Genomic DNA, 15680 nt, shown 5'->3' with positions numbered 1-15680 from the left:
CAATAATACTATCAGGTTAACCCCTAGACATATGGACTAACACAATCATATGGGTTAACCAATAATACTATCAGGTTAACATGTGGACCAACAGTCATAGATATTAACCAATAATACTATCAGGTTTACCTGCAGACATACAGTACGTATTAACCCAGTCAATGGGTTAACCAATATTACTATCAGGTTTTCATGTAGACATATACGGGTTAACCCTTAGTGATATGACGATGAGGAAAAAATGTATACTGCTCATAAGAGACAAAAACAATAAACAATACTATCTGAATGAGTACAGTTGAACTATATGTGATGTCTGCTGGTAAATTCTGTTATCATTCGGACAATAATAGAAGAACCACAAGAAATATGGGAACACATTTTTTATTTTATAATGCAAACTGCAACATAGGAATTATATTATTTACCAAAAGGAGCAAAAAAGGTCATATACCCGTGGCAGTTAAATCACACAGTTTGTGTTAACTCTAAGTCCAACACATATTATTTTCTTCCTAGAGCTTAAATGGAAAGTCTACCATAAGACAAACCTTATGTTCCCGTGACGATGCACAGTCCAACCGTGTGATTGCAATAATTATCTGAATGCTTTAATGACAAATTTAATGCTTTCCTACAATCCACTGAAAACATGAAACGCCGCTTACAAAGTTAGTGATTTCATAACGCTATGGAACAACACAAGTCCAACTTAAATTAAAAAGGAAAATTAACTCATGCAGGTCTGATACCTAATGTAGTAGGTACACTGCACCTACCAGCATCACAACTCACATGTTATTATCACAAACAACGACTGAACTGTGGACACCGACGCACTAAGATGTTTTAGGTTAGACTTTCAAAAAGCATTCTATCAAAGAACTTCTAAGCACAAATATAGTTCATAGGGAAACTGAGATTCAATTAATAAGCTCAGTCCCACCGCTCAGATAAATAATATTAACTCTACAAGAGAAAGACGAGTTTCCCGTTGTTCATTAGCATATAAAAATCAGGAAGTTCCAAAAGTTTGTCAAATAGACGTTTTTTTTGGTTGAAAAATCCCTGCACAGTTGGTTCTCGAAACATCGGCCGTTTTTCTACAATCTGCATCAAGTCCTGGAAAGTTTTGTTGAAAAGTTAAATTTATTGGCTGTGAAACCAGCAACCGTGACAAAACAACGACAGAAGTATGTTGGAAATCTGGAAAAAAGTAAACAGCACCAAAGTCACTAAGGGCAAGCCAAGGGGGGAGGGGGGGGGGGGACGCCACACGGCAAGAAGTTCATCCATTCACTCGCTGGGGGGGGGGGGGGGGGGGGGTGGTCTGCGTCAAAAACGGCAGATCCTTCAAAGAAACAGTCGCCGGCCTCACTCTCCCCGGTCGTAGTCGGGCTGCGTGCAGCTGATGCAGATGTAGTCGTCTTTCTCCGCCTGGGCCGCGGACACACCCACACACACCTGGTGGAACCACTGGTTGCAGGTGCCATCACACTGGACCCAGTTCACCTGAAACACAGGGAGGAGACGTCTTACTGGGCCGCACCAACAGCCTCCTACATTTACATTTACATTCAGGGCGTTTCTTTCTTCCTTCCTTCCTTCCTTTCATCCAAAGCGTCTTACAATAAGTACATTTGTCAGAATAAAGAGAAACAACAATATATCGCTGTTGGTACAGTAAGGATGTTCATAGAAAAAAGTGCCAAGCACTAACAATAACTAGGTTAACCCATTTCCTGTACACAACAAAGATAGCTAGGCTAAGATACTACAAGATGTGAAGTACTATTTTTAAGTACAAGGACGTAAAACATACAAGTGTGTAAGAGGGGGGTGGGGGGGTAAGAGGGGAGGCTATCAGAGTCTAGGTGAACTCTGAACACACAGGAGGTATAATTGAGCGGCCATGGTTCCCCGGTGGTCCTCTGAGAAGGACCTGGATGAGGACTCACCTCATCCCCCCCGGGCTCCCGGCACCACGGCGCAGCACACAGCGAGTAGTCCTCCTCCTCATCCTCAGAGTCCGAGGGAAGGGGCTCCGAGGGGAGGGGCTCCGACGGCGTGTTGCTAGGTGATGGAGACCTCTTCACCTCCGGACTCTTCTCCTTGCTGGACTTGGACTTCTTCTTGCGGGACTTCTTCACCCTGTCCCGGGGGTGTGAGTCTGTGCTGTCCTTGCGCCGCTTGGTCCTTTTGCTTTTACCGTTGCCGGAGTCCTTCTTGTGACAGGAACTCCCGTTCTGTACAGCACACAACGCAGAACCAGAGGTGAGTACATGATGTAAGGTACTGCTGCTGAACCACACCGTGATCACAGACGTGTTTCATACAAGAAGGGGGATCCTGAGGCGTGAAACAGGCGGGCTCACCGGTGTGCGGTGCGGGCTTCCCTTCCTGGAGTGGTGGTGCTGCTCCGGTGCCTCCTGGTTGGTTGGTGCCGGGCTGGCGGGGGGCGGGATGGCCAGCTTGTGGAACAGGTATCTGTACAGCTGGTCCGTCTCGGGCAGCGTGACCTGCAGCAGGAAGCCCTCCCCCATCAGCTCCTCCAGCTCCGTCCCCAGACCTGCGACAGCCACCGGGTTATCAGCGTGCGAACCCACCAGATCGAAGCACACAAACACAGAACAGGTAATCCGGAGCGGAGCTCGAGCTCTGAGGCTTACCCAGCAGTGGAATGGATAGGTGCTCCGAGAAGAAGTCTGAAGAGCCGTTCTTCCCCAAAAGTGCAGAGAGACACCAGTGCCAATGTTTCGCCTGCAGAACAAACAAACATTAAAACACCGAAAAATCTGGTGAACACGCCCCAACGCTGGTGTCGCATCAAGCTCATCAAAGCAGCACGGGACGACCCGAGGGGAACCAGAGCTCAGGTACCAACACGACGTACCTTCCCCCCCACGACCCCGACCCCGGCCAGGTCGTCCAGCAGCCCGTCGGTGCAGGCCAGCTGGACCCTGTGCTGCCAGCGCACCGTCCGCTCGATCAGGAAGCGCAGGGCGTCGCCCTCGGGCAGTCGCACGCGGATCCTCTGCAGCGAGGCCAGCAGCGGAAGCACCCGGTCCAGGGGGGGCTTCCGGGAGCGCTGGCAGAGGGGGCACAGCCAGGCCTGGTCCTGCTCCAGCTCTGACGCCGTGGTGACGCAGTCGCTGTGGAACACGTCGCGGCAGAGCTCGCACTGCAGCATGCCGCCCGACGGGCCCTTGTGACACAGACACACACTGAGTTCCTCGCTGCCGTCGTTGGCTGCGGCGGACAGCAGCTTGGATTCGTTGGAGGCCCGCAGAGCCAGCAGGACCTCCATCTCGCTCTGCCGCACATCCGCCAGCGTGGCCATCTGCAGGAGGAGGAGGAGGTCACAGTGAGGCATTAGCAGAAAGAGGATAAACAAGACACCAGGCGTCGAGGGTGTTGAGCCGGCGTGACGTGTGACTCAGCAGAGGTGTGATGGAGTGGTACTCACCGCCGAGGCTGAGTCCTTGCTCTCCAGGAGAGCTCTCTCCACTTCGCTCAGAGAGTCCAGTTTGGCTGAATCCCTCCTGGCGCCCGGCGTCGCCTCCTTGCTCTTCTTAGACCGGCTCTTCTGGGACCCCGCGCCCACGTCACACCGGGGCGTCAGTACCTGGACACACGAGGAGGAGGGTTCAGATCCGGACCCCGCCGCCCTATAGGAGGGCTGTGATCCACAGTGTGGTGGTAGGTGGGTCGTTTACCTCCAGCAGGGAGAGCGGGGAGTTCTTCACGAGGAAGGTCTTGGCCGCGCTCTCCTTCCAGGTCTGCACGTCGGCCAGCAGGGCCTCCAGGCGAGTCAGGGGGTCCAGCCACACCGGGATGTCCTCCGCCCGAACCACCAGCTCCGAGAGGCTGTCCAGCACGGGGATGCGACCGCCAACCTACCGGGGAGGCACAGGGGAGTAGGTTCACATCCCTGAAGGCGAATCACAAGGGATTGCGCTGCACAACCAAGGTTCCCATAGGTTTACCTGCAGGGCCTCGACCTCCTGGAGCCAGTCCTTGGCCTTCAGGACCACCTCCTTCAGCTGCATGCAGTTGGGCAGGAAGGCCGGAATGTTCTCCACCTCCTGAAGGGCGTCCTCCAGGGTCTCCATGCTGTGAAATGGCCTGAGAAGAAGAAGAGCATTATGGGTAAATATTTGCACACCAAAATCACAGGATGCATTTAAAAAGGCAGAAAATAAAAAGCAGAGGGTCACTCTGTAGAGCTGTGTGTCGGAGGTTCCGTCTCAATATGTTAGAGAGGCTCCGGCCTCTATTAAGTGTATAATTGTCATGCATGTGTGTTAGAGGCTCTGGCTTCTATGAGACTATAATGCGCATGTATGCGTGTGAGAGTCTCACCTGGCCTCCATGAGGCTCAGCGCCCTCTCCTCCCACTGCTCCGACACCGTCAGCAGCTCCTGCAGCCGCGCCATGGCCTTCTCCACGGAGCCGTGCGGCGCCAGGCCCACGCCCTGGTCGATCAGCCTCCTCATGGTGTCCAGGCAGAGGCTGTCGGGCCGGCCACTGGCCCGCTGCGCCCCCTCCAGCCAGCGGGCCTGCTCCAGCCGCTCCCGCAGCAGGGGCAGCTGCGGCAGCTCCACGTCCAGGCCCAGGCTGACGTCCAGCAGCTCCTGCAGCCCGGCGGCGCTCGGGGTCTCGTCTGAGAGCAGCCTCTCGCTCTGCTGCCGGAAGTCGTCCACCCGAGTCAGGAGGTCCTGCAGGAGCACAGATCAACAAGCGTTGCAGTTTCCCTCTCTGTCATTGGATTACAGTCTGAAGAACAGTCTGGTTTGAGGAACGGCTGGGTTGACTTGAAGTTCACGTACTTTGAGGAGAGGGGCCTGGCGGATGATGCAGGGCAGGCCGTCCAGCTGGGTCACGAAGGACCGCAGCTCCTCCACCGTCAGCTCGTTCTGGCTCTGGGTCCTCCCGCCTCCAGAGCGGTACCTGAAGAACCCCAAGGACAGATCAGTTTCCTCGACCCTGGTGTCACCGGTTGAATCAGTACGGGGCTCAAAGTTGTCCACCAATCTCTGTCAGATCAACAGGCGATGGTTCTGAGTTGGTACCTTGTCTGGCGTTTCCCGTTGAGCAGCTGCTGGGCCATGGAAGCACACTTCTCAGCGTCCAGCGTCAGAGCCCGCAGCTGACGCTGAAGGTCCGTCTTGGGGTAGGCCCCGGCCTCCGCCTGCTCCACCAGGCTGCGGAGCTCCTCCAGGCCTGGAGGGGGGAACGGGAGACACAAGGACGTCAGGAAAGGCTCATGGCTGAGAGTACAGTCGGCGAGTTAGGAGCATGTTCGATTGTTTAAACATTGACTCGCAGAGAGGGGTGGGGCTCCGACCTCTCTTCTTATTGGCCTTGGACTCCAGGATGTCCTGGACACTGGAGACCCAGTTCTTGAAGGACTCGGCCCGGTGCTTCACCGCTGCCATCATGGGGTACAGCGTCGCCAGCGTGAACTTGCACCTGGAAGAAAATGAATACATTTTAATGTTAAATCAACAGATGGTTTCCCTGTGTTATATCTATAAGAGAATAAGATGCGCCTTGACCCGTGATTTTAGTTATCTGACATATACACTAACAACGTTTTATACAAGAACGAGGTCAACAAGAATAAACCCAAATTGTTTATACTTAACTACACCCTTCTATTTGAGATATTTTTCTACTGTGATCATGAATCGATCCGTACAGCAGATCCTATTTTTATATTTGCTAGAGAGCATCATCTCTCAGAACTCCAGCCCAGATCTTCTGGTGGGGTGGCGTGGAGTGGCGTGTGCTCAGGGCTCAGTGAGTAGTATGTGCTCAGGGCCTGGTGGTATGATGTGTTGGGGCCTGGTGGTATGATGTGCTCAGGGCCTGGTAGAGTGTGCTCGGGGCTTGGTAGGGCTGATGTGTGGGGGTGTGACTCACTGCAGGGTGTAGCCGCTGGGCGGGCAGGAGCAGAGGTCCTGGGCGTGGTGCAGACACACCAGCTTGCCGGGGCTACAGGGGCAGATGATGCCCGACAGGTAGCAGGTGGTCCGACACTTGAGGCACTGCCGCTCTTCGTCTGGCAGCAGCTCGTAGTCCACCTGCTGAGACCTCACCACGCCCTGGGGAAGTAACACGCAGGCATTAGACCCGGGAGGCTGGACGTTGGGCCAACACCGGGACGAGGGTGTTGGGCCAACAAGCAGCCATCTTGACATTTCCTACATCTGATGCATCATGTGATCTGCGCAAACCAGTTAATCTGGAATGTCAGCACACGTGAGTACACGCTGTACTGTATGGGTGTATGACTTTAACAACAACAACATGCTGCCCAACTACAGGTAAGACCATCACATGCTCCTACTACAGGTAGGCTCGTCATAAGCTGCCGTACTACAGGTAGGTCCACCATATGCTGCCCTACTACAGGTAGGTTCACATGCTCCTACTACAGGTAGGCTCATCATAAGCTGCCTACAGGTAAGACCATCCCATTCTCCTACCTGTAGGACCACATGATCCAACAGGTAGGACCACATGCTCCTACAGGACCACATGATCCATCAGGTAGGATCAGATGCTCTACCTGTAGGACAAAATTATCCAACAGGTAGGACCACGTGCTCCTACAGGTAGGATCATCACATGCTCCTACAGGTAGGACCACACCCATGTCTCTCCCAGGCTGACTCACCATTGCATTGACCTTCCCTCGCAGCTCCTCCTCCTCCTGGATCATGACGGCCATCTCCTTCTGCACCGAGGAGGCCAGCTCCACCTCCATGTGGTCGGCCTTGGCGGCCATGTTGCAGATCATCTCGTCGTGGGAGAAGACGCAGTAGCGGCTGAGCTGCCGGTAGTGGTCCACGCACTGCCGGCCGATGGGCATCTGACCCCCCAGGGAGGAAAGACAGGGGTCACAACACAGCAGACACAGCACAGACTGGAGTCCTACAGCCTCTCAACCTCAACCATTTTCTCGCACACCAACATTTAGCAGACGCTTTTATCGAAAGCGACTGACAATAAGTACATTTACAAGATGAGGTGAAACAATATATTTATGTGGGTACTGTTCATAGAGACAAGTGGCAAACACTAACAATTGCTAGGTTAACCTATTCCCTGTATACAACCAAGATAGCTAGAATAAGATGCTACACAACTAAGTACCATAACCATAAGTACGGCATACATAAATGCGCACGTAAGTGCCAGGACGTACAACATACAATAAGTAGTTGGGGTGGGAGGGGGTGACTATGTCTAGGTGAACTCTGAACATCGCTATAGAAATGAACCCGGCAGCGATGCGTTGTGAAGCTTTTGAACGGTCTTACCCAGTCCATGGTGCAGAAGTTGACCGCCTCGGCGAAGTTGAAGCCCTGGTTGAACCCGCTGTGGTAGGCCCGCGGGAACGTGATGACAAACTCCCCAGCACACTGGTTGGTGCGGTAGATCTAAACGCCAAAAGAAACACCAAATGGTATTAGTTCAACCTGATCCCAGTCGTACCCTGAACATGAGCCACTGAGTGATGAACAACACCGGGAGCAAGGAGGGCATACCGGGACCCCGTTGTTCATCAGGGTATTGGGGTTCATGATGGTGACCAGCTGGTGCAGGAGGTCCGGCTGCGACTCAAACAGCTCCGGGGCCAGCTTCTTCATCACCCCCTCCAGCTGCGTGGCCGCCGAGCCCGGGGCCCCGTACCAGGTCTTGGGCTCCCCCCTGGAGACATCAGTGGCGGGGTTTAGTGCACGGTCACGGACCATAAGGCTTTTATTTTGAAGGGCGTAGCCGTGTATTCATTTATGTATCTAGGGAAACCAGCGTTTAAAAACAACTCTGTATTTAAATACTGTATGTGAATATTACGTGCTGAACATGAATGATATTCTAGTATGACACTGATTGAGGAAGAAGGGTTCCAGCATGGTAGCCCTCGGCGTCATTTAAGTCTGACGGATCATATTCTATATGAAACGTCCCTCCAGCGTGCTGTGGTCGGCTGACAGACGAGGGCCCTCAGACAGGCTCCTTGGTGGGTTCCCCGCTCACCAGTGCAGGTAGTTGATGGAGTAGCTCCAGTGGTCCTCAATGTGCCAGCAGAAGGAGGAGAAGCACATGCCCACGTACAGCCAGGGCAGCTTCATGCCGCAGATGTCGGCCGTGACGTGGGTCAGCACTGAGGCGTCCAGCACGGGCATGTTGTTCAGGTTCCAGCCGCTGGTGAGGTAGGTCTGAGGGAGGAACACACGACTCAGGACAGAGGACTCAGGTCGGCATGTGGCTCAGGAGGTAGAGCGGGTTGGCTGGTAACCAGAAGGTTGCTAGTTCAAAGCCCGGCTCCGAGTGTCCCTGAGCAAGACACCTCATCCTGACTACTCCTGACGAGCTGGCTGTCAGCTTGCATGGCTGACACGGCTGTTGGTGTGTGAATGTGTGCATGTTAGGCAGTATTGTAAAGTGCTTTGAGTGGCTACTGGTTAGGAAAAGTGCTGTATAAATGCAGTCCATTTAACAGGACTCAGGACTCTATGTCCCTCCCAGGCCATCTGGACCCCCCCCCCCCCCCCCCCCAGGGCATCGATAGCACGGTGCGTTAGCACCTCAGGGTTTCCCCAGGGCAATGCCCTTTAGGATTAGTGGCACAGCAGCGCATGCACAGACGGACACACCCCGCACCAACACATTTCCCCTCTTATACTCCGACGTCATTAATCCCGCCAGAGCGGTGAAACGCGGGTGTAGTGATGAAATCCCGTTCTATTTCATCCTCCACTGCCTTAGAAACCTTTTAACAACTTCCACGTCCCAGCGGGGAGCCGGCGTCCAGCCGTCCATACTAAACACACAATCTAATAATACCCAACAGCAACATGTCGTAGTATGCTTTGCAAGCTAATAATAGCATGAGTGGTTATTCAGAGTCGTTCTCTGTGTCTGCCGTGGCCCCCCGAGTACGTAGAGGGAGCCATGCCAGCTCATGGGAGGTAACGGCGCAGCGTGACGACTCTGACAACGAGGATCATATCCAATTCCCTCACATCTGTTGGCTCAACAGCTGGTCTTTGTGTCAACAAAACATTTGTCAATTGTCAAGCTGAAAACGTTTTATCAGACTTGGACTCAAAATACAGGAAGATATTGGATTTGTATCTTGCCGAACAAAGGACCCAACACTGTAATAAACAAACGTAAAGATGATTTAAACCTGAGACACTGAGGAGCCAGTAATCCAAAAAGGCCAACAGTATCATCACAGAACGCTTCAGGGAGATGGACAGACGCTCTCTACTGGCACGGTTTAAAAACACACTGACGTTACAAGGCAACATGGTATGTTTTTGACTGTCGCACCAACCCCTTAAAACGACGAGAACAACCGCCTGCCCCTGGCTGATTCTCTGGTTCCACTTCTGCGGTAGCAACAGAGGAAGTATGAAACGGAAGAACAATCAATCATTACGCATCCGTAAAATATATTTACAGATGCGGCATACGGTGACACACGTCTCACACACACACACCTTGTTTTGAACGAGTGGACCGCGGGAGAGTGATTCAGGTGATTCAACTCATTCTACAAACACATGAATGCCGTCCGGTTCAAAGCGGTACATGGCAGGACGCGATGACTCAAAGCAGCGGTGCGTCCAGCGGGCCGTACCTCGTCGTCCCCGGAGACCTCCACCTGCCCGTTCTTCACGGGGAAGCCGCTGCCGAACTCCTTGGAGGCGATGTCCGCCCCGTACTCCACGGTCACGTCCTCCTCGATGGTGCTGACCAGGCGCCAGAACTCCTTCTCCACCAGCTCCGTGGGCACCATCTGTCACAGAGAGACCCCCCCCCCGCGTTGGCTTCACCTCCACCCGTCCTCCGTGTCGCGCTACGTTGGGAGTATTTTGTGTGCTGTAGAGGCCGTAGCCACCGTCTAGTGACGTGTACTCACGTGGACCGGCATGTTGAAGTAGTCCGATTTGAAGGAGTCCGCCATGTCTCCGAACGTCCGCAGGTTGTAGTTCCTGCTTGCCTGCTCGAAGCCGAAAGCCACAGGAGGCTTTCCACATTCCTGGGGGAGAATGAAACTCTCCGTTAAACACCATACGCATTAAGTGCAGTCGACTGTGGGCAGCATTAAATAATAAGCCATTAACCCTTATAGTCTTCTACAAGTAGGGATTAACTTCCAACTCAAGTGGTTCATTAAGTACCTCATTAGGCAGATCAGAGTTTTCTTTATCCATTAGAGGGCACCTTGTATTCACACTCTTCATCTGTGAGTTTTAACTCATCCCCCTCACCCCCCCTGGTATACCACCGCCTTCCCTGGGTCTGCACTGAGTAGCTTCAGACTGTCTGTTCCCTGGCAGTGTCCCCTCCCCCCCCCCTCACTGGGTCTGTACTGAGTAGCTTCAGACTGTCTGTTCCCTGGCAGCGTCGCCCCCCACCCCCTCAGTGGGTCTGTCCTGAGCAGCTGTGGGGGGGGCTTCGTGCTGTGCATGGCCGTGTGTCAGCAGCTCACCTGAGCCAGGCACTTGGGGCACCTCCAGTCCCCCTTGGGGACGTCGTGGAGGGGCGGGATCAGACAGAAGGTGTGGTAGCTGTCATCACAGCCATCACACAGCAGCAGACGGTCCTCTGCAGTCCCGCAGCCACAGACCAAACACATGTACTGGTCCACCTGGGAGGGATTAGCATGGGGACACTATGAGTCTATGGTCAGAGATCCCCTAGACTCTGCATAGACTCCCCCCTTACCCCCACACTCCCCTCCTACGCACAGATCGTATGTTGTACGTCCTGGCATTAAAAATAGTACTTAGCATTGTGTAGTGTCTTATCCTAGCTATCTTTGTTATATACAAAGAATGGGTTAACCTAGCGATTGTTAGTGCTTGGCACTTGGTTCTATGAACATCCTTACTGTACCGACAGAGATCTATTGTTGTTTCTTTTTCTTCTGACAAATGTACTCATTGTAAGTCGCTTTTCATAAAAGTGACTGCTAAATTCCCTAAATGAAAATGTAAATGTATGTTCTGGAACCAGACTCATGTACTGGTCCACCTGGTGGGAATTAGCATGAGAACAGAGTTTATGTTCTGGAATATGGGATTTGTACGTGTCACAAGAAAGGCCAGTTCTTGTTATGCTACATAACATTTGCAACGCTGTGAGACTTGGTGAATGGGAGCCGGGCCTAAGACTCTTCAGACCATCAGGGTCTCCTCACCATGGGCTCATTCCTCCGGTCGAGGATGGCCTCCTTGTCCTCCACAGGGTCCTGGTACAGAACCGGCTCCTGCTTCACCGGCCCCGCGGACATCCTCCCTGCAAGGAGAAGCAGATGCGTGGAGGACGTCAGAGACCCTCAGGGGACCGACGCGCCACTAAGCCATGACCCAGCTCCGTGCTTACCGCCCTCCTGCTTGGCCGCGTACGTCCCCACCCTCCGTCTCAGGTTGGGCCGGTTCTCACAGTCCTCCTCCGTGTCCATCCCGACGTAACCGCGCTACCAGGACAAGAGCAGAGGTTAGGGAGGGGGGAGGGGTTATGTCATGATCACTTAATGCAGACCCACTGGAGGAGAGGGTGAGTAAAACTGATGATCATGTGGACCAACTGGAGGAGGGGTTGAGTGGATCTGGGATGTGGTGATTTAATGATGATGAAGTGGACCAGTTTGAGGAGGGGTTGAGTGGATCTGTGAGGTACTTGATGCAGACCGGTTCTGCGGATATTACCTCAGCCCTCATGCGCTTGGCGCGGCGGGCGATGCTACAGGTCTCCTGGGGCTGGACCGACTGCCTCTGGGGCAGGTCGTGGGGGGTGTACTCCTTGTCCTTGGTGTCATTGGTCAGGGTGGCCTTCTGTGGGAGAACACAAGACCACTTCCGTGAGGCCCTCGGCAAAACTGACCTACATAAGCGGCTTTGAATAACCGAAAGGTGACAAACACTAAAGTAAAATGACGAGGGTAAAGACAGTGATTCAAATGAATATCAATGAACCATTTTCCTCTACTAAAATAATCAAGCGCAAATAAAAATGAACATATTTTACAATTTGTTAATCTATCCTATCAGGACATGGTTGTGGTTGTGTAAAGGTCAAGGGCTTGTTTGTTGAGGCCTTCAGCGGCCGTCCCTGGTGCGCGGCGGTCGTACCAGGAGGTTGGCCCCGGTCTTGAACAATTTGTAGGGGTACAGGATCCTCTCATAGTGGGCCCTCAGGTGGGAGCCAATGGCCTTCCCCGGAGCGAAGCCCATCTGGACTGAGATCCGGCTCCAGCGCCGCTCCCTGCAGACCGCGTCGAATCCGCCCTCCTCGTTCACCAACTGCCGGGTGGGAGGAGGAGCATATGGTCCGGGGTTAGGACACACGCAGGCCTCAATTATTCATTCGTTCATTAGCATGAAATGCGGGTGTTTTGGACGTTCCATGGTCTGGTGTGGCTGGCGACCAGAACGTACCCTGTTGAGCAGGTACAGGTCCAGAATCTTCCTCTCCACGTGAGGAATCTTCAGAGTGCATCCTTGCAGCTCCCAGAACTTTGCAATTTGATCGAGAAAATTGAGCTTGACTCTGGTCTGAGCCTAAAGTTAAGAGGGAGAAAGGGCAGAGCGTTTAGTGCTACCATAATGTAATGGGCTAGTCATTTGTTATGGGATGGTGAAACAGATACCTGTGACCATTTGTGTGATACCGGCAAAAAAACATTATAGTTTAAGATTGTATTTAAACATATTTAGCAAAATTCCATAACAGAACACACATTGAAAAAACCCCACTAAAAAGCGCTTATCAACGGCAGATAACTGAACATAAAATCAACACAAAAGTGCCTTGTAACAAACCGTACCTCCAACTCATTTAGCCTTTGAATCCGCGGTGTGAATTGCAGTCTGTCCACATCACAGGCAAATGGTGGCTGCCATTCCTGCAAAAACGTAAACAATGCAGCCTTATCAAAACCAGGCAGCCATTTTGATGGCTACGTTTTGGTGACTTTCTCCACCAATCTGTGTTCCCTGATACTAGGGTGTCTTCTGGGACAAACCAAAAGGCCCGGGAATCAATCCTATTGAAGGTAATCCTACAGAGCTGGCCCTGACTCCAGGCTCGAACCACCTTGCCCTTTGAACACAAAAATACAGCCCACTTCTAGTGTCCAATGTGCGTAAAATCAAAATTAATAGTGGTCCAACTTTACAAAAAGATACTCATTCCAGTATGGGTAACAAAATCCCTTGGTCTACTACTTATTAACAATGACATGGTAATGAGCATGTTTTATACTCCCCATTGAAGGCCTGTGTGTGAGGCCAGTAGAGCCAGTATGAAAGGCCAGCTATTGAACCGCCTGCTCTCATGCTCAGGCTTTTGGGCCTGCTGTCAGCTTCAGAGGGGGTGGACTTCACCAGGGGACTATTTTAGAGCAGTGCATATTTGAGTTTAAACAAACAAAAGGTCTTCATAGGAGGCATTGAGTGTTGGCCTTTACCGGGACCGATTTAAAGTCTTTGCCCGGGAGGTACAATTTAAAAAATTGTGTCCAATGAAAGTAAACACTAAATAGTGGACAGTATTTTTCAGCTGGAAGTGGGGAGATGTTTAGGTACATTAGTGCTGCAGTGGAAGGTCATTGTCAAGTGAAGGACTCATACAAACCAGCTTTTACACAGCGGAGGCTGAGCTCAGGCATAGCCAAATATTAAGAACGCACAGTTTGACTTCCCTGTGGCATTTTGTAGGAAAGAAAGCTGTAGAGTAGGCGAACACTTAATGTGGTTTCCTGTGTTTGCTAGCTTCTGTTTGATTACAGATGATCTGCAATGATGTTTATTTCTAGTCTTTTTAGGCCCAGCAGCGAATGGGTGTCCATGACTTTTGTAAACCACCTGACCGAGGACTAATACAAGCTTTAGCTAGGATGAGCCAAAACCTTTTCATTGGAAAATCAACAGTATCCCCTCTGGTGCCGGAATGAAAAATGCACAGGTGTAAATATTCTCCACGGTACGGTTAATACGCATATACAGCCGTGTATGCTAATGAATGCTTTAATGTAAATTTCCATGGGTTTTCTAAGGGTAAGGGTTAGAAGAAATCGTCTGTTTTATTTTGTAATTCCCTAAATGTTTGCAGAAATAACCCAGTTTCTTATTATGTTCCAAGTTTTGTGTCTGTAGGGAAGGTGATTCCTTGGGGCCCTGCGGTATTTGCATGGCCGCTGGGTCACACCCTGCCGTGTGTACATCTCTAAACCAATAGGTGAGTAAGTTCAGTCTCCTAAAAATAAACTACATATACCTTAGACACGAACACTCAACCTCCAGTATAAACGATCAAACATACCATACACTTGACGTGTAAGAGCAGTTTGTAAACCAATTGGGGGGGATTTCAATTTGGAGTGCCAAAGAGGACTTTCTAAAGTGTTATGTCATGTTTAGTGGGCTAAAAGAGCAGCAGCCGGTGACGTAGCGAGCGAACAATAGTAGAAACAGAGTAATGGAACTGAGCCCAACGTCATCTCTACGTGTTGTTTAAGGAGACCCGATGGCAGAACGTGGATGAGAATCAGTGTGGTGGCTTCTGCCTGCTAAACGAAGGCATCGCATTCATACATCTCCCCCGTGATGTTCTCCATAAAGAGTGTAGGAAGCAGCACGTACGTGTGTCCTCCTCCACCCAGCCGTCAAAACACGACCAATACTGACACACGGTGCGTGTACCACGTACACATTACATAAAACATGGGTGACCATTAAGCCACTAATAAACATGATCAATCGTAAATAATCGAATGTGTTCGTAGTACATTGTACAGATTAAATCTAACGTCATATATCTGTAGTAATGACGGCACTAAAAAAACATTATAAATAATAAACGATGCGACATGTGCATGAACACAGTGCAGATTAAAGACATAGATGCGTGGTGATAAACGATATTAATAAAACATAACGGCGGATCCTCCGGGTCGCTGCTGGTTCAACGTAAACAAGTCGCTCAACTTTAACGTTCAACTCGTTTTTAAGAGAACCACCTCAGAGACCGACGGTTATCGACGTGTACGATACAAACTACATACATATATGTACTTATATAACACTTGTTCAGCAGGACGCGGAGCGGCGGGGCCACACGGCCGGGGCCACACGGCGCGTCTCCGTCGCCACAAACCAGAAGCTGATCCGCGGAGCCGCAATCCGCCATGTTGAAAACACGGCGTCCACAACACAACTTTACCCCAACACCACTCTTACACCCAGCCCGGCTGCACCACACCCGGGCCCGCGGGAGGTCCTGGGACCGGTGGACTTACGGGAGGCGGTCGGACCTTGCAGATCCCCGTTTTCTCGGCTATCGCTCGTATTTTGTTGATGTAGGCGAAGGGGTCGGAGAACTCCTCCCGGCTGGGCTCGAACACCGGACACTCCGGTGGGGACACGAACTCCTTGAGCTGCGGCGGGCCCATTGCTGCACCGCGGTCCGGGACGAGGCGAGACGGTGGTGAGTGTACTCCTGGGGGTGTTTAGAGGAGGATTCTGCACTTAAATCACATAATTCCGGCCGCGGCGACCCTCCACTCATCGGAGTCAACACGAATTATCCGGTGGCGACGGGAGGCAGTACCACGGGGTTTGACGCGTCCGCTTAAAAAAGTAGATACTTCC

The 15680-nt window shown here is 51.7% G+C and overlaps 1 protein-coding gene across 1 annotated transcript; it reads right to left on the bottom strand.

Moving 5' to 3' along the window:
* Nucleotides 1–374: 374 nt before the first annotated feature.
* On the bottom strand, nucleotides 375–15641 carry kdm5ba (lysine demethylase 5Ba). The gene is made up of 27 exons (XM_084464819.1): nucleotides 15329–15641; nucleotides 12857–12934; nucleotides 12468–12590; nucleotides 12162–12332; nucleotides 11739–11864; nucleotides 11413–11506; nucleotides 11228–11325; nucleotides 10517–10675; nucleotides 9944–10063; nucleotides 9662–9820; nucleotides 8050–8231; nucleotides 7557–7719; nucleotides 7329–7448; nucleotides 6683–6877; nucleotides 5926–6107; nucleotides 5348–5472; nucleotides 5073–5223; nucleotides 4830–4950; nucleotides 4363–4718; nucleotides 3987–4125; nucleotides 3717–3896; nucleotides 3467–3625; nucleotides 2894–3340; nucleotides 2670–2760; nucleotides 2376–2569; nucleotides 1959–2246; nucleotides 375–1512 (listed from the first exon to the last, which is right to left on the bottom strand). The coding sequence occupies exons 1-27, from the start codon at nucleotides 15479–15481 to the stop codon at nucleotides 1375–1377; spliced, it is 4512 nt and encodes a 1503-aa protein (XP_084320945.1). The 5' UTR covers nucleotides 15482–15641; the 3' UTR covers nucleotides 375–1374.
* Between the last annotated feature and the right edge of the window lie 39 nt (nucleotides 15642–15680).

Source organism: Micromesistius poutassou (genome assembly GCF_964030765.1).
Source record: "Micromesistius poutassou genome assembly, chromosome: 2".
NCBI lineage: Eukaryota > Metazoa > Chordata > Actinopteri > Gadiformes > Gadidae > Micromesistius > Micromesistius poutassou.
The sequence above is the reverse complement of the archived record's forward strand: the minus strand, read 5'-3'. Positions and strand labels throughout refer to the sequence as shown.

Excerpts from the sequence above, each read along its gene's own strand:
- kdm5ba (XM_084464819.1), bottom strand. The coding sequence starts at position 15,481 with ATGGGCCCGCCGCAGCTCAAGGAGTTCGTGTCCCCACCGGAGTGTCCG. Across the intron at positions 5,224-5,347 it reads CAAGGCCAATAAGAAGAGAG|GCCTGGAGGAGCTCCGCAGC; the intron begins GTCGGAGCCCCA and ends TCCCCCCTCCAG. Across the intron at positions 4,719-4,829 it reads GCCAGGCCCCTCTCCTCAAA|GACCTCCTGACTCGGGTGGA; the intron begins GTACGTGAACTT and ends GTGCTCCTGCAG.